The sequence below is a fragment of the Podarcis raffonei genome, chromosome 6 (assembly GCF_027172205.1).
Source record: "Podarcis raffonei isolate rPodRaf1 chromosome 6, rPodRaf1.pri, whole genome shotgun sequence".
Lineage (NCBI taxonomy): Eukaryota > Metazoa > Chordata > Lepidosauria > Squamata > Lacertidae > Podarcis > Podarcis raffonei.
Genome location: NC_070607.1, coordinates 45,364,844 through 45,392,365, shown reverse-complemented (window position 1 = coordinate 45,392,365; position 27,522 = coordinate 45,364,844). Strand labels below are relative to the sequence as shown.

Here is a 27,522-nt window from a genome sequence, read left to right as displayed (position 1 = left end):
TCACTCCTAATGATCCATCACATGAAATTCATCCTTTTCATAGAGCTGCCCCACCTCTCTTTCTTTGTCAGGCAATCTAAGTTCAAACCCCATCAGTGTATCATTTCTGATCACTGACCAATGTCAGAGCCACAGATTACCCACCTCAGTCACAGGCAGAATACCTATCAAGATATTCAAATACACACTGCAATATGTAATTTCCTAGCTCACAAAACTCAGCCAGAATGGACCACACCTTGTACAAGTTCAATATTTACAATCATGAAATAAATGAATGAAGAGCAAGATTATGAGCAAGTGGTAGACAGCTAACTCAGCCTACTCCAAGAACCTTCACTTCACTAGTCCAAACTGCTGTCATCCTTGTCATTCCTGTATTACAGGGAATTGGACGAGATAAACCCTCAGGGTCCCTTCCAACTCTACAATTCTATGAGTCTAATGAATGTTGGATATTCTGTATTACTGCTTTTGAGGTGGGGAACCCCTCAGAAGAGTAGGGTCTTCCCCAAATCAGGCATTCTCAATAGAGAGTCATCATTCTCCATACAGAGAATTCTTATTTTCCTTCATCACGTTTGTAACCAGGCATGCAGCAGGTAAAAATCACCTCCAGCCAACCAGGAAGGGAAGAGTTTTTAAAAGACTGTATGAAGCACTTGCTTGAAGTTTCTGACAATAAAAAAACCTAATTTTTGCATCAATATCACCACTGAATTACCTATATTTTGGATACGAATAATTAATTGTTATGCTGTAGTCATAGAAGGGTGTTGTTCTTTCAGTAAAATATACATGATAAAATCAAAGTCACAACCCTGGGGGAAATTACAGCAAATGTTTGAACTACAGTCTGGCAGTGAAAACTTTGCAGTGGGCCACCCTGATTAAATAATTGATACTAATCAGGAATTGTCACTGTTGTTAACTACCATTTGTTCTGCACTGATTGAACTTAGCATCTAGGTATTTTGTACTCAGCATATATAATGATTTATAGAACAACAGGTACCTTTTACAAGCTACAGCTTCACTTCCTGTCTTGCAACAGATATGATATTCACCTCATATTTTAACACAGATATGGGGATTTTTAATGTTACTGATTGCATAAATAATCCTGTGACCTGAAATGCTTCTTGCCCCCTAAGTGTGTTTAGCACAAATCCTGCTCTTTGGCATTTTGAATACAGAGCGTTATTCTAGATTATATAAGGTTTTCCTCTTGCGGCACAGAGGATTGTTAATTCTCAGTCCTGCCAACAGGGTCACCACACCCCCAACTTTTCAGCATGTCTTTGGGATCAAACAATCCTAAAAGGGTAAAGAACATTTTGGTTTTGAACTCTGTAAAACAGAGGTGTTTGGGGTTTGTTTGTTTTTTAAAAAAGGCACCTCAACTGCCAGCTCATAATGCCCAAACTTGAGAATGGATACTTAGAAAGAAGAGTCTCTTCTCTATGCATGCCCCCAGAATGTTCTGCTCAATGTGTACCTTTCTCAGATAACAATGCCCTTGGGATTCTTGTGTGCTGCAAGTAGTTTTCTCACTCTGGAGATATACTAAAAAATAATATTTTAAAGCTACAAACTAACTTGCATTTGCGGGGGGGGGGGCAACTAACTAAGGAGCAGTGATGACATTAATTTACTCTTTCCAGTCTTTGAATCATAGTTCAATAGCTCAGGCCTTTTAAAGGCTAGCTTTTCCCCCCCTTCCCCTTTTGCCTTCCTTCTTATCCTTGATGTAAGCACTTTTCTATAATTCTGCAAGACCTGTATGGCAGTGGGCGGGGGGTGCTGTTTCGCAGATAGAAGATTGTAACTTTACATAGCACATATAGAAAGGATTTGTTTATTTATCTGATAGACTTGTATTATCCCACTTCAGAAAGGTATTTTCTAGCAACATGTAGCTTAACAATAAAAACAAAACAAACTAATATGAATAAGCAAGTTCAAAATAACATGTGGCAGCACAGGAAGCAATCAAGTTGAAATTTCAGGTATAAAAGCAGCAGAACTGAAAAAGCAACAATAAACTAAAGCCATTTTTGCATGGCATAGAAGAAATTAGTAAAAAATAAAATAAAATAATCATCCAGCATGTGCCTAGTGGAAATCATTCCACAGACTGGAAACTACTATAGAGAAGGCACATCACCTAACCTCAACAAGCAAAAGACTGAAAAAAATCTCTTAAGAGATAATCAGAACCGGTGGTCTTTGGCATAACCTATAAATCCTGGGATCAAGGCAACAGCACCATCTGGAAACATACAGGAAGTCAATTAAGATGGCAAGATAACGCATGCCCATCATCAGCATGGTAGATATGTTCTCAATATGAGACACTTCTGAAAAAGAACTACAGTGGTACCTTGGGTTAAGTACTTAATTCGTTCCGGAGGTCCATTCTTAACCTGAAACTGTTCTTAACCTGAAGCACCACTTTAGCTAATGGGGCCTCCTGCTGCCGCCGCACCGCCGAAACACAATTTCTGTTCTCATCCTGAAGCAAAGTTCTTAACCCGAGGTACTATTTCTGGTTTAGCGGAGTCTGTAACCTGAAGCGTATGTAACCTGAAGCGTATGTAACCTTAGGTACCACTGTATAGCTCAGTAGTTCAGCACCTGCCTTGAATGCAGGTTCAGTCCCTGGAATCTTCAGGTAGGGATGCAAGGTTCCCTACCTGAAATGGTGGTGAGCATCTGCCAGTCAATACAGATCAATACAGTCAATAAGCAAGATGGACCAATAACATGACTTGGTATAAGGCAGTTTCCTATGTTCCTAGTGTATTGTTCCTAATGTATTGTAGTTGTCAAGCCTGAATGGTACAAGGATAAACATGGCCAGGCTACGTCTGCTCAGAAGGAGTAGCAATTGGCACTCTAGTCTGAAGCACTTTGTGAAAAGTGCTGCATGCCACCAACACGACTTGGGTGTTCATAGCAAAGGATGGGTCTAACAGTACTGCAGACTTAAGAGGGCATGCAACCCTAAGCAGAACAGATCCTCAGTCAGGCAGACTACTTACTTACAGAACCTGCTTTAGGTTGCATCCCACCTTGGAAGTGTAACTTTAAAATATTTAAATAAATAAAAATCCCATCTTGTTTGGACTGAGCTCCATTTTACAGCTGGACCTTTGTCCTTAACCACAGCCAAAGGACCCCAGGACAACCTTCTGGAATCCACCAAGTGCTTACATTCCAATAACCTGGTCCAGGATGGTATCAAATACCACCGAGGTATCCAGAAAATTATCAGTATCACACTTCTTCTGTCCTTCCACAGCAGGTTATCAGAACCAACAAATCAGTTTCTGTGTCAAACCTAAGCATAAACCCTGATCTAAATAATCAACATTACAGTGGTACCTCAGGTTACATACGCTTCAGGTTACAGACTCCGCTAACCCAGACATAGTGCTTCAGGTTAAGAACTTCGCTTCAGGATGAAAAAAGAAATCGTGCTCCGGTGGTGCGGCGGCAGCAGGAGGCCCCATTAGCTAAAGTGATGCTTCAGGTTAAAAACAGTTTCAGGTTAAGAACAGACCTCCGGAACAAATTAAGTATTTAACCTGAGGTACCACTGTATTTAGGAATGTGTAATTCTCCAGCTACCATCTGACTGATATCTGGTACTGGAAGTAATATTAGTGATCAGCCAGTAAGGTAAAGGTAAAGGGACCCCTGGCCATTAGGTCCAGTCGTGGTCAACTCTGGGGTTGCGGCGCTCATCTCGCTTTATTGGCCGAGGGAGCCGGTGTACAGCTTCCAGGTCATTCTGGCGAACCAGAGCAGTGCACGGAAACACCGTTTACCTTCCCGCTGGAGCGGTACCTATTTATCTACTTGCACTTTGACGTGCTTTCAAACTGCTAGGTTGGCAGGAGCTGGGACAGAGCAACGGGAGCTCATCCCGTCACAGGGATTCGAACCGCCGACCTTCTGATCAGCAAGTCCTAGGCTCTGTGGTTTAACCCACAGCGCCACCAGTGTCCCTGACCAGCCAGTAGTTGACACTAATAACCACTTCCTGAGCATGTACTATGAAAATAATTAGGCAACACCCTAAATCTGTGACTAAATTGTTTTAATTGTGCTGTTCAGGCTGTGATGAATGTCAGCAATTTTATCCCCAAGTCACAATAGGCCTTCAAGGTTTCCTTAAGATCTTTCTGTGGACTCATTTGGGGACATCTCATCATTCAAAGACACATCAGTATATGGCACTGAGATGATACAATAGTGGTAGAACAGTATACTCGTTGGGCAGTATCGCTGCCAGAGAGTGGTCTCAAATATGAGCTCTCACTTTTGTCCAGTCATATTTGTATGCTAGACATTGCCCCCACCTTCTTCATCAGCTATTGGATAAGCTAAGGCAATGCACAGCCTCAGCTCAAGAATAAGAGGAGTGAATTTACAGTCCACATCATTTCAGAACTCCATAATGTGATCAGGGCTTCAAGAGGACCAGCAGCTACAACAACAAAATCTCAAAGACTCTCAGGAATTATTCAGAATCCATCAGCCTCTATGGCCATCTTAATAGGTCTGCAATGTTACACATAAAATATCACTGTGATCCAACTCTCTGAACTGCCAGGATGTGTGTGTGTGTGTATGCAGCAGACGTGTACCTCTGCCCAGCCTTGTGTGGCTCCACTGGCACAGAACACTTTAAGCCACAGAACACTTTGAGCCATCACCAGCAGTTACCCCACTCACCGGTGATAAGCATAAACCTACAAAATGGGACGTTCTGGAAGGTGGAGAGGGAGCAAGTAAATGAATCACTGGCTCTTCAGCAGACCCTGCTTCTGTCACATGACAGCAATGGACACGATCTGGGCCTCTTCGGTGCACCAGCTTAGGTGTTGGCTAACAAAATGAACCAGGCTGGTACAAGAGGTGTGGATGTGTGAAAGTTGTTGCTCTGCTCTGTTAAGCCATGTTGCTGCAGACCAGAGGTCTGAATTGCTCTCCACACCTCAGTAGGAAAGGAGAGAGGTATATGCCTAGGTGCCTACTTCTCCTTGTGCACTGTTGAAACAATGTATGGCGGTATTAGCCAGAATTTAGGTTCAAATAGTGAAGCTGTATCTATATGCTGGGGCTAGAAGGGGATAAGATTACCTGGGATAAAGTCCACCTATCTCCAGCATGGCTCCCTTAATTCATGTGGATGGGGGGGGATGGACTCTGTGAATAAAAGAAGGTGCCCATTATGTGCAGTGAGGCATACTTCCTGTGTGTACTTCTGTGGACTTAAGAGTGCAATCCTATACATACTCACCTAGCAGTAGACGTTTATAGGACTACACTGTTAATTTGTAAAAATACCAGCCATATGAAAAACCTTGTTGCACCGCATCTGGCAGTTCATGAACAGAAAGGACAGAAAACAATGGATAGCCATAGTTATTGTCAACAATATCTGGTACTCAGAAGTATATGGTTTCTGAATATGAAAGTTCCATTTAGCACTCATGGCTAATGACAGTTCATTTGTCTGCAATCTGGGGGCTGGGACTCACTGTATTTCTAGCCTGGTATATACTACCAAGAAAATGTATTTTCTACCATCTATCTTCTTCAGCCTCTGATTTTTTGGTAAGCTGTGCTATTATGCATGTAGGTCACCTTTGCAAATGGATCACAGGAAGGAGCAATTCTTGTAATAATATGGCCTCTATATGCTCATGGAGGTTTTTAAGATGACACACATTTTGAAGAAAGTCCATACAAGCTCACTTAATACTAGAACTAATTCTCACAAAATGCTATTACATTTGCTCAATGGAATTGAATGAGAACAAATACAGGGGAAAATATCCCACCATGTAATATAGCTAACTTATGGAACTCGCTGCTCCAAGATGTTATGATGATGTAAAGAAAAACCGATTGATCAATGACTTTAGCCATGGTAATTCCCTAGATCATCCACATTCAAGAGCAGCATTCCTTTGAATAGCAGCTGTTTGGCTGCAAACAACAGAGGACTGTTGCATTCACACTTTGCTTGTGGGATTCCTGGAATCATCTGGCACACTACTTTTGAAAGCAGAATGATCCTTCTGTTTTATTCAGCAGGGCTCTTTTTATGACTTTTTCTGTGGTGACTACATCCTCAACTTCCTCATGACCAATCTGCCCATGTTCATCCTTTGGTTTCCATGCCTATCACACGTGGCCAAATAACCAAAGGCCTCCTCATTCCATGCACAGAATTGCTGCAACAGTTCCTTCTCGACCTTCGTTTTCTAGGATCTCACAAACTTCCCAGTCCTTGCCATTATGCCCATTTCGGCATGCTACCCCTGACCTAAACGCCCTCATCCTTTCCTGTAGCCATTCCTTCTTCGGCCAGAAACATTCATTCAAGCACTCTTGAGCACCTTGGGAAAATACTCTCTTAAAAATAAACAAACAAAAAAACGAAACCCCAGATTATTACTGTTGCTATTCTCATACGAATGAGCATCCCTGTGCCTCTGAGAAGCCCCATCCTAGGCCTCTGCAGCAGAGACCCCTGGAGACGCATGAAACCCCTCCCTCAATAACACACACACACACACACGGAGACGGGCAGGCCCTACAAATAGCGGGGCTGCAGTCGGGCCTCTTCCCTCCCACCCATTTCCCCGGGTGGGGGAGCAGGAGCAGCAGTAGGAGCAGCAGCTTCTCCTCGACCCTTTCCTTCCAGGAGCAGGGAGGTTTTTTAACTGGTCTGGCCTCCGGATTGCACCCCCTCCCCTCCTCCCGCCGTCCCCGCGCGCCCCCCGGTTGCCTCACCTGCCAGCGCCAGGATCTGGGCCTTGTGCAGCAGCGGCCGCTCGCCCAGCTCGCGGGGGCTCTCGTCGCCGTCCTCGGGGTCGTGGGCAGGGCTGCGGTAGACGGTGTAGACCTTCTGGTTGTCGAAGTCGAGCCGGGATTTGGGGCTGAAGCCCTGCACGCACGACACGGGCAGCGCATAGCACACGTTGTCCTCCAGGAACCGCACGAAGGCGTACATTATTGTGGCGCGAGCGGGGGGCGAGTGGGGGGGGGGAGGCGGCCCGGCGACGAGGGGGGAGGCGGCCCGGCGACGGGCGGGCGAGCGAGGGAGGGAGGGGGCCGCGCGGCTCGGCTCCCTCAGCCCCAGCGCTTTCTGTTATTGTTCCTGAAAATCCGGCTCGGCGCTCGGCTGAGCCGGTCTAGGTTGCACAGGCTTCTCTTTGCCAAGGCAGCCTCGGGCTCGGGCTGCGAGCAAGCAGCACGAGTCGAGCGCCGAGCGGAGCGAACCTCAGCCTGGCGCGCGTCTCAGAGAGAATCGGCCCGGCGCGTGCGGCGGGGGAAAGTGCCGCTCGCTGCCTGCCAGGGGAGGGCAGGAGGGGTAAGAGGGAATTCCCAAGTTATGGGCGACTTTCGGGAGCATGCCTCCCATCAGCCAGAGAGAGAGAGTGCGAGATGCCAGCTGCGAGTCCGTGCTCTCTCCGGGGACTGGGGCGCGGCGGCCCCGATCCTCCGTGCCACGCGCGGCGGGGGAAGCGGGGGGCTCCCGGGCGGGGCTGCCCAACGAGATCGCACGTTTGCTGCGGAGGAAGCGCCTTTCCCGCAGGCTCCCCATCGCCGATCCCCATGAGGAGGCGAGCAAGCTTTGGGTTGCCCTTGGCGAAGTTCTGCCACAGTTTAAACGTCTCCCCCGGCGGCCCGCTGGGTGCCCCCTCGGCGGCGGCTGCTTCCTCTCCCGGTGGGAAGGTTGTGAGCCACCCAGAGGGGATAGGCGAGCGGGCCAGTGCCTATTGTTAACTTGGCCTCTCTCTCTCCCACCCGCCGAGGCGAGAGGAAGCGAGCTGTGCCTTGCACGCCCTCCAGCTCCCAGAGGGCTACAGAAGAGCGTGCAAAGGCGGCAGCTCCCTGCACAAGTAACAGCAGCCGCAGGGCCCCACCAGCCGCCCAGGCGGATCCTTCCTGTCGCGCCACCTCCAGAAAGGCGGCGGGCAGGCAGGGACGCTTCCCGGAAAGAGCTGCCTCCCACGCTTCGTCTCAGAGACGTAGCATGGAGGATTGGGCCCAGCAGAGATACTTGGAAAAGGAGAGTAACCCTGACTGCTAGTGCAAGAGTCCGGGGGATCCCGATTGTGCTCTATCCGGTTAAGAGCACAAGTATGGAGCAGCTGCTCCCGTAGGGATCAAACTGTTCTCTCTTGTTGTTCGATCTTGCTCTATTAGTAGCCTTGCTTGTCCCAGTCAAATGACATGACACATGCAGGCTTCAATTGGCCGCTGTGGACTTTGGAGTTCAGAGAGGGAGCCAGTGTTCTCTGGGTCCCCAGCCGCCTTATTCCACCAGCTAGAGATGAGTGAGTGGCATGCAGGCAGCAATAGCTACTCCTTTCATTTGCCCATCTTGGTGGAAGCGCAGGCAAAAACTATGTGGCGCCCTCTGAGTGGGAAGAGGAGAGAGGAGGAGGTGCCAATGCTGCCCTCACAGGTGACACACTCCTGTGGCCCCTCCAGGCACTTCAGCATTCTTCACTCCTCCCTGAGGCAGCTCTTAAAGGCATGGGAATCTTGAAGTTCCCTCAACACCCCTCCCACTTACACAGAAGACAGCACCTAGAAAGCAACTCTTGAGTGATCACAGAAATGTACAAATTCATTCAGAATTGCCTTTGGAAAATAGTGTATCTTCCAAATGGTCATATGTATGTATTATTACACAGTGATAATATGAACCCTTTGGGACATTCTGCTATGAAGTCTTCACAACATGTCAGCACCTTGAGCTGCCACACAGACCCTTGAGTATAATTTTCTCTGCGGGTATTTGATAGAGAAGGGTCTTTTGCTCTTGCTCCTGGCACCTTTTTGTGTTATGAATGCACCAACCATTTTAAAACCTCCATTCTCTGTATTACATAGAATATGCTTGTAACTCCCTCTGATTATGTTAGTGGGTGTATGAAATTTTATACACACACCACACACCACACTAGTTATATGGCTATAACTAGTGTGGTAAAGTATTTAACAGTCTTGGTCTCAGACTTGGGAGATCTGGATTCAAATCACTGTTCACTGTGCAACCTTTGGCCAGTCACATTTTCTCAGGCTAACCTATCACACACCCCAGGGATCTTGCTCTGGGCTCCTTAGGGAAGGGATGAGATTCTATGAAAGGAGTAATACATTTCTGCTGTAGAGAATGCCTGGGTGAATATGCATTGTAACCATCCAGTATCAGCTCTGCAAACAAAGCTTTGTGATACTCTGTGGATCTGTAAAATGGATAAAATATAAAAGGAATACAATTTATGAACATAGGCAAAATCATCATGGCCATTCAGAACAAGAAATAATAACAATGCACATTCCTATGTCTGTAGGGGTTGGGGGAGGCTATACTTGTGTCTCAGAATTATTCAACATGAATATAGCAAAAAACTATAATGCAAGACATTGTGGAGAATCATACCCATCCTAAAGCATTATTGCAGCCAAATGTAATAAAGTAATGTTTCATAGTAGACTTGCACCACATAATTTAAGCAAACATACTTTACAGGTCTAAGGAAGACAATATACATATACAGCATATGGAAAAGCAGAGGGGGACATCTGGGTTTGTGCAATTGTGGCAATAGGTAACATAGTAAAATCTGAAATGGTAGATACAGTATGTTCAGTTGCATGATTAAGGGTTGCAAGATGCTACCATCTTAAAGTAAATGAGAGTTTTCTTACTAATTTTAATAAAAGCATTGCACCTGCTCTGGCTGCTTTACAGTGCAATCCTATACATGTCTACTAATAAGCAAGTTCGGTGGGCTAAACTTAAATACCAACAAATGCCACCCATCCAAACATTGCATAGATTTACTGTGATGGCGAATGTGAAGTCAAAAAACCTTTGCAGGTCAGGGAAAGTGTAAGGAACAAAGGAAGCAAACACTAACACATTTACTGCTCTGAGCTGGTGCAAGGGCACATCACATCCCTTTGTTTGCCACTAAGATCTGACCCACCCACCCCAAATCCCATCCAGTGGCAGCTACTTCACACACCTGCATTGGGAAACTGTTTCAGGCAGCCTGTTTCAGGATACACAGCAAGCAGAGAGAGAGAGAGTGGTCCCTTGTACATGATTCAAAGAGCTATCAAATGCAATCTGACTGAACAAGCACTCCATGTTGAAATGCAATTCATACCATTAAGAGGGGACACGGAGCAACAAAGATTTATTTAGAAAAATGTTTCCTACTTTTCTTGCAAAATGCCTTACACACCAACCAACACAACAGTGCTGAAAGACCAGCTCCATCAGGCCTCTTATTTTTCCAGTCACCCAGCGGGAACAATCTCATTTTTTAAAAAAAAAAAGGAAGGGGAGAATATTCTTGTTTATTAAATGTATATCCTGCACTTCCTCACACAGGAGCCCAGGATGGCAAACAAAGAGAAATTTAAAAAGTCCTCCTAGTGGTGCAGCAATAAAACTGCTAGCCCAATGCAAAGCTAAGGGTTGTGTATGGTTTCAAATTAGATGGGGGACCATGCATTGAGATTCCTGCATTGCAGGAGATTGGACTAGAGGACCCCCAGTGTCCATTCCAACTACAGTTCTATGATTCTAGGAAGATAAAAAAAAATTCAGGTACAGATGCACACTGGGAAAGATCTCAAAAGTCTTGTTGCAGTGGCAACCTGTCCCATTTCACTGCCTAAGGTGAAACGGCAAGGTCCCACTTCTGCCAAAGCTCCCCAACCCATGAAGCCTCCCTTACCTGGGAAGTGTGGGAGCACCCACAAAGCAGTGATGCCAGTAGTGGATTCTGGCAGTGCTAGTTTTCTTGTTCTCTTATAATGGCAATGGCACTCACCTGAGAGGTGTCAGAACTGAGTTTCAGTGAGTTCTAGCTGGAAAAAAAAGCCTTGTGGAGGCATTGTGAGATGTTGTAGAGTGCACAAGATCTCACTGGAAGTCGCTGCTGCTTCCCCACCAGCAGTGGCAGAGTGGGCAGGGTGCTTATGGGTGCACTGCTTATGGGTACACTGCCTCTTGGGGTTACACCACCTGAGGCAGCAGCGTCCTGGCTTGTTGAAAGAGGTAGGTTGAAAGGATGACAGAAAAGATAGTTGTCTAATATTTAAGGAGAGGAACTTCCAAAGGGTAGGTGCCACAACACTAAGATTTGGTTCCTGCATTGTGCAGTATGAATGTACTGATAAGATGGGATCTGCAGGGGGCTCTAACCTGCAAAGCAGAGTGATCCATATATGGGGTGATAACCATCTTTCAAGTATCCTGGTCCCAAGCTGAATAGGGCTTTTATACACTAAAACCAGTGCTTTGAACTTACCCCAATAGGTAGTTGAAACCCACAGCAAATTAAAGCAGAATTTGGGAGGTGTAAAACACAGAGCTGGACCATAAAGAAGGCTGATTGCCGAAGAATTGATTCTTTTGAATTATGGTGCTGGAGGAGACTCTTGAGAGTCTCTGCAAGACGATCAAACCTATCCATTCTGAAGGAAATCAGCCCTGAGTGCTCTCTGGAAGGACAGATCGTGAAGCTGAGGCTCCAGTACTTTGGCCACCTCATGAGAAGAGAAGACTCCCTGGAAAAGACCCTGATGTTGGGAAAGATGGAGGGCACAAGGAGAAGGGGGCGACAGAGGACGAGATGGTTGGATGGTGTTCTCGAAGCTACCAGCATGAGTTTGACCAAACTGCGGGAGGCAGTGGAAGACAGAAGTGCCTGGCGTGCTCTGGTCCATGGGGTCACGAAGAGTCGGACACGACTAAACGACTAAACGACAACAAAACACAGAACAGGACAGAGCAAAACTGCTCATCCCTACAGAGAATTTATTGTTGGCATGCATTCTCTCTGGAGTTGTCCTCCATGTTACAGAGCCTCCAGGAGAAGTTGAGCATTTACTCTCGCCAGTCCCATGCCATGGAACACTCTGCCAGCAGGGATTTGGCAGGCATCCTCACTCTTGACTTCCAGGTGTCTCTTGACATGTTTATGCTGGCAGGCCTTTGCAGATGTTTACATTGATTAGCCAGTCACTCTTATGATAGACAGAGCTCAGAAGCTGGGGAGGTGCTTGGACGAGCAGAACCAGAAAGCCAAGTGGAAGGTGCTTTTAGGCTTTTAGGATCACCACTCTGAGGGGCTACCAGCAATTCCTGAAGTGACACTAAAATTAGGTCCATGAGAAATCTTAACATGAGTCAGAGATCACCAGGACCAATTTCTATTAAATCCTGTTTTCAGTTATAGAGCTCAACTCTGGAAAATGTGCAGTAACAATAAAGAAGGGGGAGCCTTTTGTTCAGTACTGAATTGCAAATAGCCACATCATCACTAGGATTGAGAAAATAATTTATAGGTAGAAGGGTGTGATTTATACAGACCCAGCATCGCCTTTTCAAAAATTGAGCATTATTGTGTGCCTTTATTGGTTTCTAAAAGAAGAGGGGGGGACCTCTGCAAGTTTTTAATAACACTGGCATTTATTTTTTCACAAACCCAAAACAGAATTTTTAAAGATATCTTTAAAAAGTGATGCTAACATTAATATGTTTTATGATGGCTCCTACATGGGATGGCATGCAGCCTTTAGAGTGATATTATGCAAATGCAGCTGTGAAAACTAATAGCAAAAATCTGCATTTTTCCACATTTGCAGCATGTTATGTGCATTTATAATCTCTGCTGTTAGTAACATCTCTTACTCATCAAACAAAACTCAGAATATGCTGCCCGCTATTTAAATTCTCTACAAACATCAAAGCCAGACATTTGAATAAGCAATTTAATGTATACATTTTGATTCAGTTCAGTATTCTGATCATCTCCTGGTTGGAATAGTATTCAGGAGGATGATTGAAGAGAAATACACCACTCAGAATATCAATTGGAATATTCTTGCAATACACTGTTCTGTGAGGATAGTGCAGTACTGAGATTACATTCTACATATAATCAAATTCTGATGCCTCTACACAGACTCTTGGTATAACCATTCCTTTATAATGTTGTATGCAAAACACAGCACTCAGATATTTTGAAGCACATACAGTCTTAAGCTACAGCTTTGTCCAAACTGGTGAGAAAATAAGAGTCAATGAGGAGGGCAGGGGAGGAAGGCAATGTTGCAGACATGTTGACTTTGTGAAAGGCATCCTTGCCATCTTCATGATTTTGAGAAAGGAGATAGTGTATTACCTTTTTCACTGTAACAGCTGAAGTGTGAAGAGAGGCTGAGTATTTAAATTCAATATAAATTTACACGTTGGTTTCTAGTTGTTTGCTGATTACTTATTTAAACCTTGGAATATTCTGATGTGTGAAGTATTTATTGATGGCTTGCATTTTCTAATTTCTAGTTTCTCTCATCTAAACTTTTATTCTTATTGTCATTTTATTTCTAAGCTACTCTTCATCTGACAATTTCAGGGCAGTGTACTTCAATACATAAAATCTTACATAATGTAAGAAATGTATTATACAATCTTAACATGAAACACACTGTGCAGCATACATCATCCCAACAAACTCATGGAAACCATAGTATCACGTATAAGACTCATGCTAATTACTATCTGTTATGAGTGAGTTGATGCAACTGTTTAAGGACTGATCACTTCTCTCTATAAATAAAAGTTCCTTTCAGGATGTGACAGCTCCTAGAGCCTGAGTCATATAGGACAAACCTTAGAAAAGGACGGGGAGCCCCACCAGCCCAGACTGGGTTATGTGCTGGTACCAGGAGCAATGTGATTTTAATAGCCAGGTCTCCAGGTCAGCCCTTATGAAGAATGGCCTACCGTTGGACTTCGTCAAAAACATGGACTCAGGTACATAAGTGCCATAACTTGGGACTTTCTTTTGTCAGAGGGTGTCCCACACACCAAAGGCAAAGGAAGCTGTGAACCCAGAAAGAGCCAGTTACAAGTTGGGGGTGCTCACTTTGCAGCAAAAAGTTTCCCCTTTTCAAACTTAGTTCCTGGAAAGTTAAGTGCTTCCAGAGCATAGTTTACACTGATGCAGAAAATGTGGCTCCACAAAATCTGCAAAAGAGCCCTCAGTTTCCGCCTGGCTGGTGCAATACATGAGTAGCTCAGTTGGTTAGGGTATGGTGCTGATAATGCCAAGGTTGCAGGTTTGATCCCCATATGGGAAACTGCATATTCCTGCCTTGATGATCCTCAGGCTCCCTTCCACTCAGCTCCTTGTTATAGCTGTCTTATAGACAACACCACTGCTGTGTTTCAGCAGTCATGTCTTGTACTAAGATCTGGCACTTGCCTTCATTCTCAGCTGGACAGCTCCCCTATCTTGCTGGTGAGACCATGACTCCAAACCACAATCTGTTGTGTTGATATATTCTGTCTTAAATTGTTGTAATCTGCCATGGGACCTTACAGTGAAGGGCAGATAATACAATGAAATAATAATTCTGCCTTAGTCTTTCAACAGTCTACCATGCATAAGCTTGACCAAGAAACAGAGTCCAGAATGAAACAATGCAGATAGGAGCAGACTTGATTCTAAAGGACTGCGCTGGTAGCTACGGACAGTGTAACAGGCTTAACTCCCATCTAGGTTTGTCTTTCAGTAGGTAATGGGAGGAGCAGGAAGTTACAAAGCACAGCAACAAAAGAGCAAATAAGTCAGAGAAAGCCTGAGGGGAAAAATTAGTTATGTGAGCATAAATAAAGAAGTGGCAGAACAAACATCAGTAAGAAGATAATTCAAGGAGTTACAAATTGATAACAAAGAGGGGAAATGAGAAAGTGCACAGTGTGGTTGGCTTAATAAGGAGACAGTTGCCAGAAGAATGAAGAGAATGAAAGGGAACATACAAACGTCTCTGTTTTCAGTTCATAGAGTCCTTTCTACAGGTCAGTTACATTGGGTGTGAGACACTGCTATCATAGGCATTATGAGGTTGTGGGGAGGGAGAAGTGGGGAGAAAGAGGTGGGAGAAAGAAGGGGGTAATGATCTTTCATTCTTTTGCATAGTGTTTGTACGGAGTTTTTGTGTCACCTTCATGTGGATTGGTGGATAGGTTTTTTGTTTGTTTTTAAAGATTCCTAGTACTTGCAGTGATGCACTGGTGACACATGTAGTTTAGCTGTAAGAGGAGGCAGAACAGTACTTTATCAGGTCTACTAAAGGAAAAAACAAAACAAAAATATAGCTTTAAACTGCAACCAGGCAGATTAAGTTGGCCAGCAAAAGCTCAGTCACAGACACACCACTGTCACTCCAGAAAGAAGAAGGGCTGTGTAAATTTTTGCTATAGCAAATTATGGAATCATCTCTGTAGGTGTGTGAATAGAATCTTAATAAGCATGTGTAGGAGTAAGGTTTGATGCAGACATCCTATTTCTAACCTAATTAGGATACAATGTTGAACCTTTAGTGACACCAGCTAACCAGATCATTCTGAACTGCAGAATCCAGGCTTTGCAAATTGGCATGGCAGTAAATCTTAGTTGTACTCTAGAATGCATCTACTCCTCTAAATAACAGGTGCCAAAGATCTCTTGGATATACTGACATCCTATTTTAGGGCCAGGCACTGTACAATTCAATTGTCCAATTCCTTCCACAGTATTGCACTTGGGCCAATGCAGGGCATTTTGCTGCCCAAAGCAGGGTAGCTTACCTCTACTTTTTAGTAAAATTGTGCAGTGAAAATCATAATAAATAATGGCATTTCACAATTGTACTGAGTGCAACTAAATGGTGTCGGTTGTGGACAGAGCTCAGTTATAGTGTGCATGTTTCATATGCAAGAGATTGCATGTTCAATCTCTGGTATCTCCAGCTGGGGTCAGGAAAAACTGTGGAACCTTGGAAAGCTGTTGCCAGTCAGTGTAGACCAGGAGTAGGCAACCGGGTATCCTCCATATAGGCTGGACTACAACAACTAGCAGCCCTGACTACTGGGCTATGCTACCTGAGGCTGATGGGAGTTGTACTACATCAGTTTACCTATGTAGATATTACAGAGCTAGATGGACAAATGTTCTGCCACAGTATATACACACACATACCCACACTTGAGCATACATTCTGCAGCATACATTCCCTGCTCTACCTTTCCTCCCCTTTCAGGTTTCAACTACTGTGCTCTAACTCTCTCCTTTCTTATTTCAGATGTTGTACCTGCTGTTGTCTCTTTCTAGCGTTACCTGCTGCTGCTGGACCATCCTTGTGCTAAATGTCCCTTGTCCCATCCTAAATCTCAGCTTCAATTTGCAAAAGTTATGGATGTAACCTTGTACAGCAGTGCCATTGGTAACAACCGCCTTTACTGGTACACTGGAACCCAAACACCGTAATTCACAGGATTAGGTGATGAAGTTTTCCTAGCTTCACATCCTATCTTTTCCCTTTCATAGTTGTGACTTAATGCAGTTTGACCTTCCTTATTTCTTTTGATCATTCAAAAGACTTTGAAAGAACTATTATGAAAATAAACTGAACAGTCTGTACTATAAAGATCCCAGAATTCTGGCAGAAGCAAATGAAATGACCAGGAAAAAAACTAGTAAAACTAATGCCACCAGCTGATATATTAGTTCACATTATGTTTTCCAGGGGGAAATGTCTCTGGGCTTTCTTCTGTGCTCATTTACCACTTGTCAATCAATCAATCAAGGTGATACTTCATATATAATTAGGTAGAATACCTTGATGGAATTTTAATTTTAATATATTTCGAGTTCTGTTCATCAATCCTTCAAGGCTGTGAAAGTTGCACAGAGCGTTGTAAAAGAACCAGGTTGTGAAGCTTTTATATATTTCCAGGTGACCTTCTGTTGTGACTGATTCTTCTCAGAAGAATCAGTCTTTATATTATGCAAATTAAGATATATGGATCAAAGATATTCTGACACTATCCTAGAGTTAACAGCATGAACAATATAAATTCTTGGTATAGCTATTCATAGCTGTTCATCTGATTCTTTGACGAAAACCATCCTATTGGGATAATAAAAAATACAGTAGCTTTTGTACCTATACACCTAACTTGTTATCATGATTAACAATTAGAGAGAAGAGAGAGGTGTTTAAGAAGCATCTCTCTCTTCTCTCTAATTGTGAATAAGACCTAATGACTGGGAAGGTAGACAGAGGTCAAATGGCAGAAAAAATAGGAGACAACTGAATGATGTTCTTGCAGTATCACAAAAGTGAGTGGAAATATATGTTTCTGATAGGAAATAACAACAGGGATTAATGGCAGCTCATCTGAATTTACCATGAATAGCTGAAACTTTAGGGTCTCTGGATAGCTAGAAGATGTGAGTGCCTTTATCCTGATTAAATTAAATCTCCCAAAGAAGTGAAAATACACCACACACACATACACTTTGCAACAAATGATCTTTCTGTGCAAGTTTTTTGATCCCTTATGAAACATCCAATAATTAGAACACACATAGGAGAAAAACTTGAAAAGACTTCATTAGGATCTAAGCAAAATTCAAGGGAAGTGTCACAGCACCTAGAATACCCACAGGCATGCTACAGAACTTTGCATTTGACATTACTGTTAGGAAGGGAAGAGTAATAAAAGTGGTTTAAGCTTCCTAAGGATGGTAGTACATGCCCTGCATTACACATATTTAAATCGCTGGAGGATCAAGGCACAGAATAATCTCTCTCTAGAGACAAGACATGAAATAAAAATAAAGATTTAAAACAAAGCAAATTAATATAGTGAGTCTCCCACATAGACAGATTTTTAACAGAGACCACATGAAGCATGTGAAAGCAATATAACTAAGGATGCCATTCCAAAGCAAGCAACATGCTTGTGATTACGAGGGTGAATTGGGAAATGGTTGATATGGCTGTACTTTGAAATTGCTTCAATTTTATCACCATATGTCCTTGCACCATTGTGTCCTATAATTTACAGACCATGTGTTGCCTGTCATTTCATATTTTAGAGTACAGATACAAAATAAAGTTTATTTAGGCTGTACAAAAAGCCTACATACCCTTCCTAACTTAAATTACAGGCAACGTCTGTCAACAATTTTATTTTAATGAAAACTACTATATCTCAACACCCCATATGAAATAAGAGGTACAGGAACATCAGTTTGGAAGATTAAAGCTCTGCAATTGCTATCAACAATAAACAAACAAAATCCTATTCAATGTAAACAAAATTAGGACAAGTAAATGGTACCCAAAGATTTTCCTTAATGAACCCAACGTTCTTTTAAAATAGGTGGAACTAACTGTTATATGACTTTGTATTCTGAATTTCAAATCTGATATTTAAAAATTAGCATGAATTCAAGTTTTACCACCCCCATCCCTTGTGGCTGGGGAAGACTGCTATGCATACAAAAATAGGCAGGTGGGACTAGGAAGGAAATAAACTGTACAAAAGAGAATGTGAGTGGTAGCGAAGTCTCTGTTAATGACTTACACTAGAGGCAGTCAATGTAGTGCCCTCCAGGACCATGCTGGCTGGGGCTGCTGGGATTTGGGGTCCAACAATCTCTGGAGGGAAGCATTCTGGCTATCCCTGACTTACACATTCTCCATTTTTGTAATACTTTTGTATTTAAGTATTGTGCACGTTGGGCTGTGTTCTACTCGGTGTAGACCCATTGAAATTAATGGACGTAAGGTATTCAAGTCCATTAATTTCAGTGGGCCTACTGCAAGTAGAACTTGGTTGGATCCAACCTTTTGACTATTTCTTCCAAATATTAGAATTAACTCAGCATAATTGACAAGCTTAGAAGTTTATTTGAATGAGAGAAAGGGGGTTGGTGGACAGCAACCTAGAGGTGTTTGGACAAATGTGACAGTCTGTTCCACTCTATCCCAGGGTTTTAATCACAAAGGGGCACACATCCCCCCCCCTAGCAAATATCTAAAAATCATCGAAATAGGCATAACATCAGTATACAAGACTCTCCTGTTCATACTCAAGTTCCTTTCTGACTTTCAAGTAGAAAGTTATTCCCACTCTTCTTTCTGGCTAAAAAGCAGGAGGCTAACATTCCACATCAACACAGAAACTAGTCAATCTTTTCCCATTGGGATCAACATCTCTTAACTTTGCCCTTCTGGTACAGTGGTTAATTTGTGATAGTACTCAATGGTTTAGAACTAATATCTGTTCAGAAAGACAGGCAATGGAGCAATCTATGGTCTCTTCAATGTAACAGACAGTTCTGAATAATTACTTGCTTGGTTGTAGGCAAAGTCTTTATGACATGGCCATCATAATCATAGTTTATGATTTTTTAAAAACTGTAGTTTCATCTGAGAAATACTCTTCCGACAAGTTTAGCAACTTGGCTGACCCCCAACTTGGGACACATTTTAATCAGAGGAAAAGCTAGTAGAAACATCTTTCTTTCTGCCTGTGGACCATGTGCTGAATGTTTGCCGTGTTAGAGAAACCTACTGCAATTCCCACTGGAGAAAAATGACCTATTTTCAAGAACACGCAAGGAAGTGTTCTGAAATAAACTCAACTGCTAGCTGCACTTCCTCGGGTACAATAGTAACCATGCTACCTAGGGAAATTTGATACTACAAATGGGGGGAAGAATGCAACTAAATGCCAAAGGCTCAACAACTAAATATATGTTAACAGACAGAATCTGTACAGATACATATGCTCCCATTCATTTTGGTCAAGAGCCAGTAAACTGTTGAGAAAATAAGGATGGATCATAAAGGACATAGGACATAGACATACTGTTTAATAATTGCGTAGTGAAAAAGCTGGACTAGCTATTTATTTATCTTTCAACTCTGTCCACATTTCTTTCAAGCTAAAAACCAGAGTCAGATCATGGTATATAAACATATTTTGTAAATAAATAAAATATACTATGGCCTATATTAGGCAGAACTGGAGCTGATTTTGGTCCTATGAGGCGACGGCAAAAATGCTTAGAGATTACATACTAAAGCAGAGTTTTCTAAACTGTGTGTTATGACACGTTATTATCTTGGGTGCAGTGTGTAGGTGTGTCATGCAAACACTCCCCACACTCTTCCTGGGGCTGGAAAGGGGTTAGTTTAACCTCCAGTTTGCTAATAAAACTGAATTACTGTGTTGTGAAATGATGTATGTCTACAAAGGGTGTCACCAACATGAAATGTTTGGAAAGCTTTGTTTCTAGAGATTTAAATTATATGATTTTACTGAGTTACAGTGCAATCCTATGCTTGTTTCAATCAGAAGAAGTCCCATTATGTTCAATGGTGTGTGCTCTCTGGCAAACTTGCATAGGATTGCAGCCTAAAAATCCAACTAAGTTGTACTAAGAGTATTCATTGAGATGAATAGACTTGACCAATTAAGTTAATTATTTTCAATGGGTCTACTGTAAGTATGGTTTAGCAGGATATCACCCACTGTTTCCAAACATATGGTTTTATATTGACACTGAATTCCATAAGTTAGCAATATTTATCAGATAGTTAATTATCTGCTTAAACTGATAACAGTAAGAGCAATAGGTGTTCAATTGCTTGGGTCTTTTTTATTTGCATTTGAAATGTAAATCAGACTGTGCAACTTTAATTTTAGAATTTGGAGTTCTGTCAATTTTTTTCCTAGTTCCATTTCTGTATATTGGCAGGTCTGGCATTGGCTGCTATGAAAATATATTCAAATGGCTAGATTAACAGAGAAGCCTTGATGTTTAATCCCCCCCCCCCTTTTTTAACCTACTGGCTAATTCAAGCATCTGAATTGTCCCAGAGATTGGTGAAGAATTGTCAAGTATTTTTTGTTACTCAGCCAATAATTGAGAGACAGAGAAAGACCACTAAGTAAAACATCATTTTGAAAATGTGTTTCTCTGCCAGATTCTGTGACCTGAATTTTAAAGCATTTTTTCCACTTTCATATTTTTTGAAACAGAAGCAAACATATGTAATAACCAATTGGAATAAGTCAGAGGTGTCCATGAGATGCAAGCAATTTTATGGATGGCAGAATAGCAATTTTGCTTAAATGACAGAGCTCCATAATATGTCTCTTATTTAAATGACTCAAAAATAAGATATGTGGACATAAAAGTGAAAACAGAATATGAACCCAAATATTTTAGGAATCAGGGCACTTAGTAATCATTTCCAATGAACATATCATTGTATGTGTCAAACAAGCTCATACCTAAGACTTTTGGGGGCTTATGTGTATTCAGCTGGTCATTGATTTCACAAGCTGTGCAAACCTACTGCGTTTGTGAGTTGAATTGAGAAAAATGCACTAACACCAGCAATTGTGCACATTTACATTAAGGCATGAAGAATAGGTATAAAAAATAGAAACCATAAATAGGGATTTTTGTGCATAGTCCAATCAATATCTGGGCATTTTCAACTGCAGCATTATTGTGAACCAGCCTGGAATAAATTTCTGATGAAGGACAGTATATAAATATTTCAAATGCTGGAGAATATAAATTCATTGACTTCTTTCATACATTTCCTGGCAAATATACATAATCTGCAGATGGAGACTCAACATACAGTTAAAATAGGGTTTTTAAAAGCGTGCGGTGTACTGGCACAACAAAATATTGAATCCTCCTCTTTAAAAGTGGGAGGATCCAATCCTGCATGGTGCTGGCCACCGCAATCCACTTGCATCCCAGTACCCGCATCCCATGGGATCAATTGGGCCTTGTTTCTCCTGGGAAGACACAGTCATTGGTCTGGCAGGTCTCACCCTCCCCCCGCCATCTTGCCTGATTCTTCTTTCTCACAGATGCACCTCCACCCTCACCCCTGAGAGCCATGGATTGCTCTGGGCCAATCAAACCTGACTTTCAGCAGTCTATGTCTCTGTATACCCATCTCATCTAATGCTGTCTGAATATGTCCTATATAACTTGGACGTTGGGTGAATCTTGTGAACAGCTCTACTGTTGATATGTCCCCTGCCAACCTAGCAGCTTGAAAGCACGCCACTTGATATGTTCAATTTGTGTGTGTCTCCCACATCACTTCAAGATTAAGCATGCTAGATAGCAATATCTATGACAACATTTGCTGACTTTAATGGACTGTATCCATGGACAGCCCAGTTCACAATGAATGTTTTTGTTTTTTTCCATAGTGTCCCATATGAGTAAGAGATCTAATGAAGAATGCAGGCAATGAGTCCTAAGCAACTGGAAGTCAAAGAGTATGTTTAATTCTATATAGCTCAGATCTTACTCAGTGCAACCCTGAGGTTTCACAGAGGTTGAACATTTCCCCAGCTCAAGGGCTGAGATTTTGCTCTTTGTTATCAAATCTTCAAGGATCCCAGTGACATAGTTTAACTATTAAAAGAAGCTATAATTATAACTACAACATGGTGGCTTTTAATCACTTGCCTACAGATAGGATCTGCACTTATAGTTCATATATGCAGTCTCTTTAGGAGGCAGCCAGTTTCACTAAAACATCATTAATGTAATTAATATATTTCATTACCTTTGTTCTGCTTCAGCTGCTCAAATTGAATGCAAACACAGAAGGATTTTGTCAGCTAAGTAAGAAGAAGAAATGTCAACTCTAATACAAAATTTCTTCATTATGATTCTTGAATTTGATTGTGGCACTGAAGCAAAATGTATTTGTCAGGATAATGGCAAAAGAAAGGCAAAAGAAAGTAAAACAAAAGGAAGTCTTTGTTATTTTAAATAGTTGAGTTGTTACACAATATGATGGACTTCTTCTGTTGTACCTTAACGGATAGCAACACAATCAATAAGTGGCTGTAACAATTTCGTTCTGCTTCACCCACTGTAATTGAAAAGTAACTCAAGCAGAACTTTGTAACGGTTTGTGGTATTTTTTTTTGTCCTTTTTAGCTTTTTTATATTAAGATGAAGATTAGGCTTTAGTGGTCAAAGTAGGGGTAATTGTTATTATAATCACCTTTCAACAAGATGTCTTATCTATGAGAATAATCATGTAAGACCACTGTAGAACGATCGAGGAAGCCTAAAGGAAAAACCATGAATTTGAAACTGAATGGCTGGCACAAGATTTTTATTACAAGAAAGAGGAAACAGGGAGATATATGATTCCTTAAAAGTATCAAGCTGAAGATAGTCCCAACTCCCTCTATAAGGAATGGCAGAATACCAAACCCTATACAGTGGTACCTCGGGTTAAGAACTTAATTCGTTCTGGAGGTCCGTTCTTAACCTGAAGCTGTTCTTAACCTGAGGTACCACTTTAGCTAATGGGGCCTCCTGCTGCCGCCGCACGATTTCTGTTCTCATCCTGAAGCAAAGTTCTTAACCTGAGGTACTATTTCTGGGTTAGTGGAGTCTGTAACCTGAAGCGTCTGTAACCCGAGGTACCACTGTATTTACATAGATCATATTGTTCATGTTGTGCCATGTCTGGGGCCTTAAAAGTTATTAGCACATAAGTAGATGGCAAGCCTACTTCCAAAGAAGAGTTTTAAAATTTACAGTGGAAATTAAGTTGACAGAAATACTCATTCTACATCCAGTAAAGATAAATGCAAATCCCTCCCCAGATCTTATAATGCCTCCATGATAAGACCAACTCTACTAGTATTCTATCACAATATCCATAGTGATAGCAGAGCTCCAGCCATCTTGCATCAGGAATAGAACAATGCTTTTCAAGGAACCACTGGCACTTTAGAGGGGAGTGGTGTGTGTTTGTGAAAGACACACACTAACAAACACACACACACACACACACACAGAGAGAGAGAGAGAGAGAGAGAGAGAGAGAGAAGCAACCAAGCGTGAGGCATGCAGAAATATAGCAGAAACCGCAAAAATTCTAGACAACACAAAGATTGATCAACATCTAAGTATCAATGCTGAGTTTAAAAAAATCAATGAAGTATTTAGGAAGCAGATATGAGCAATGATAAATTCCAAGAAATGAATAAATGCACAAATAAAATATTTGTATATATTTGAACTGGGGCATCTCAACATCACTGATACCAAACAAGTGGAAACTTTATTCTGAAATCTTCATGATATCCAATTGCTGATATGTTTGGATGTTTCCATTCAGCCCTAATGGAAAACACCTATTACCTTTTTCACTACATTTTCAAGTGTACAACTGTAACTATGTAAATAAATAATCCACTATTGGCAGTGGTGTGTGTGTGTGTGTGTGTGTGTGTGTGTGTGTGAACAGCAACACTTTGAGTTTAGTTTGTAAGTGAGGTACTCAAAGTTGTGCAAAAACTAATCAGCTGATAAAACTCAACTTTCTGAAACTATATAGACTGTGGCTCTTCAGCGCAGCTAAAAATGGAAGAAAAGGAGAGGTGACATATGATCAGCAGGCAATGTTAACAAGCTCTTCAGTGCTCTGAAAAACCAGATGGAAATTATTTCTGCTATAATGGATACCAGCAGGATTCTAAGAGGCCAAAGAACAGTCCATTTGATGAGGCTTAACACCTTGATATGGTGAGAGTTCGCAGGTATCCTTTGGTGCTTTGCAGCAACAGATAACCATGCTTGAAGTGTGAAGGTAGATTCCATCTCATAACAATAATTTCCCACTCTGCCATTAGGGGATGTAGATAAAATGTGGTTTCATTTATATTCATAACTACAAACAGGCAAAATGCATGTACTCTGTTCATGAAATGTGATATACTTTTGGTTCCTGAAACTGATAAACCCAGAGGTTCTCAGTTTTCATGCCTATCATAAAAATTACGCTGTATGAAAATCATTTATCATAAAGATAGGATAAAGAAAAGGACCCCAAAAGAACACAAGCAAATATAAGGGAATAAGATTACTTTTGATATTCTCTCAGTGCCAATGCCAATTTCATGCTATGTTATTATTACTAGATCTATTCCATTCAAACCATCCGAAGTACAGGTAAGCTAAAGGCGAGGAGGTAACTTGGGTCATAAGCAAGGCTCTATTTGGTTTGCAGCATTTAGAAGATTTGGTGGGGAAATACATTTAAACCAGGATCAAATAACCACATAGCGGCAGAAGAGTGAGAAACCTGAGATGGTGTTTCAGCAAAACTCACACATACAGTTTCCTACTAACATTATCAGCCTCTTAGCTTATAATTTCTTTTTTTTTTTTTTACCGTTTTAACTATGAAGTTTTTCACCTTTTAGGGTCTCCTATGTTGTTTTTAATAAAAGGGTTTCATGTCTCCTCCTTTGAATAAATGACAGTTTGAGGTAATTAAATCTCAGCTATTAAATAACACAGCTGTCAAAAAAGCTCTTTAAAAACATAATGTAACATTCCAAAATACATGTTAGGGCAATGCTTTTATTATGCCAACCAAAATGTCACAAAATGGTGCACAAGTTTTTGAGTTCCCTGGAATTCTGCATTAGGTTAGATAGTTAAAAACTGGGGGGGGGGGGGGGTATAGCCAAGCAGGGGCAGCTACCCCCCCCTCAAATCAAGTAAATAAATAAAAATACTTAACTGACCAATCACAATTGCAGATAGCTCGGTTCTGCCCCCCCCAAAAAAAACACATAAATCCTGTCTATGTCTGGGGCAAGGGGCAGTATTCAAGCCACCCTTGTTTGTATCTTGTAAGAGTCTTAAGATGGAGTATGGGAGAAAGAAGCAGACATTTAAATGAGACTCTTTCAAGTTCTTTGCAAGAGCCAGGTTGCATCTAGGCATCATAGAAAAAAGAAAACACATAATGGCTGATTCCCTATCTCTGTAAATATAACCCCCAATGCTTTGTGGCAACCCCTAAATAATGGAATTCTCTCCCTCAGAGATGCATCTATCATGAGCATAGCTTCCACTGTATGCTGAAGACACCTCTCTTTACCTGGCCTTTGACACTTGTGATGAGAGAGAGAGAGAGAGAGAGAGAGAGAGAGAGAGAGAGAGCGCTGATGGTAAATTGTTGTAATTGATTTTAATATTGTATTTTTATATTGTTGTAAACTGACTTGGGTCCTTATGATGAAGGGTGGGTTGCAAGTCCAATAAACAACAACAACATGTGTCTCTGAACTGTGACAGTAATGTGGGGGCACTGGAATTGCTTGCGGGAAGTGGAATGGAAGAATGCCTGAAGAAGGCTAAGGAGAAATCTGGTATCTAGAAACAGTGATGTCCACTGAATGCACAGTTGGTCTTGAATCTTGAAGATATGGGTTCAAGCCCCACAGCTGATGTAGTCTCTCTATATGGCCTTGGGACATATCTTACCCTAACTCAGCCTCAGTTTCACAGATGTAAAATGTGAATAATAAGTGATATACCTTACAAAGCTATAGTGAAAATGAATGCAGGCATTATGCTTTTATGTGTGTTGTTTTGATAACTGTTTTAGAGATACCACTTACAGGGTTTTTTCATTCTGGGTTTATATGGTTTTATAAACAAATCAAATTGCAGAGAGCAATTTGCATTATACAATAAGCAGCATCCTACCTATCTTTATTAGTTGTTACTGTAGAATCACAAAAAACAGGTTTTGCTCTGATTGCCTGAAATACCACCTCGTCCTATCTTCATAACTACACAAGGAAGTAGTTATCTTACTGCTTATGTATTGCAATCACATGAAAGTGTTTTTTAAAACAACAGCAACAGGTAAATAGTACTATAGAAAATCAAAATGGGAGCCTGGAAGTTACTTTTGGTAATTTGAAGAGTCTTTGGCAGCTAGAGGACATGCTGGTTTAAATAATAACTTTCAAAAAAAATTTTTTTTTTAAAAAAATCTTTAAATACAAAAGGTGAGCATAAAATTGGGAGAAAATGTAAGCCTAAGACATATTTTTTTCCCCATTTGCCAACTGCAAAATAGCACCAGCATAAGAGATTTCATCAGGTAAATTTATGGTTCTGCAAATGTTCCATCCATTTAAATCACCCGCTCTGTGACTTGATATCTGCAAATCACCCTAAAACCTTGATAGGCTGAAATGCTAAATGTCAGAATGGGCCATCTAACGTTCATTCTCCTTGATAAACATGGAGGAGGATCTATCATAATGACATTGGGGCCTTTGGAGGAGCCTAAGGTCTAGCAATTATGCATATGAACTGAGTGTTTAAGTCTAATCATCAAGGAGGGGTGATGGATGGGTGATCCGTTCTTGTAGTTCTAAGATGCCTGCAAGAGCAGGATGGTCCCCAAGTGGCACCCATAAATTTTGGCCTTTCACAAATGCCCACATGTTGTGTCAGTATCACCCAAAGCCCTCATTAGTTAGACAGTGACCTTTGTGGCGTGACTATCAGGCAAAGGCCTGGAAGAGGCCAGCCTTCGATTAGCACTGCAATTTGTTCATTAACTTCTGACAAGAATTTGCAATTCTCAAAGACATTTCTCTTTTGAAAAGGTCAAGATCTGAACTGTGGCAGCAGCCCAGGTTTTGTAGGAGAGAGAAGAGGGGAAAGCACCTGTCTTAAAAATACAGCTAGAGCACAAATAAGTGCTTCATTATCTCTATTTAATCTGTTTTCAAACCCTCGA

The 27,522-nt window shown here is 41.7% G+C and overlaps 1 protein-coding gene across 6 annotated transcripts in view; it reads right to left on the bottom strand.

The window, feature by feature from the left end:
* BEND5 (BEN domain containing 5) overlaps positions 1-27,522 on the bottom strand; it is a 694,656-nt gene that overhangs the window by 313,361 nt on the left and 353,773 nt on the right. Inside the window, exon 1 of one of the 6 annotated variants that reach the window (XM_053392495.1) lies at positions 6,814-7,092. The exons of 4 other annotated variants lie outside the window; for them this stretch is intronic. In XM_053392495.1, coding sequence (XP_053248470.1) covers positions 6,814-7,033 — 220 coding nt within the window. In that variant the 5' untranslated portion in view covers positions 7,034-7,092. Of the gene's footprint in view, positions 1-6,813; positions 7,093-27,522 lie in introns of those variants that run through there. One more of the 6 variants, XM_053392496.1, reaches the window with a different exon arrangement.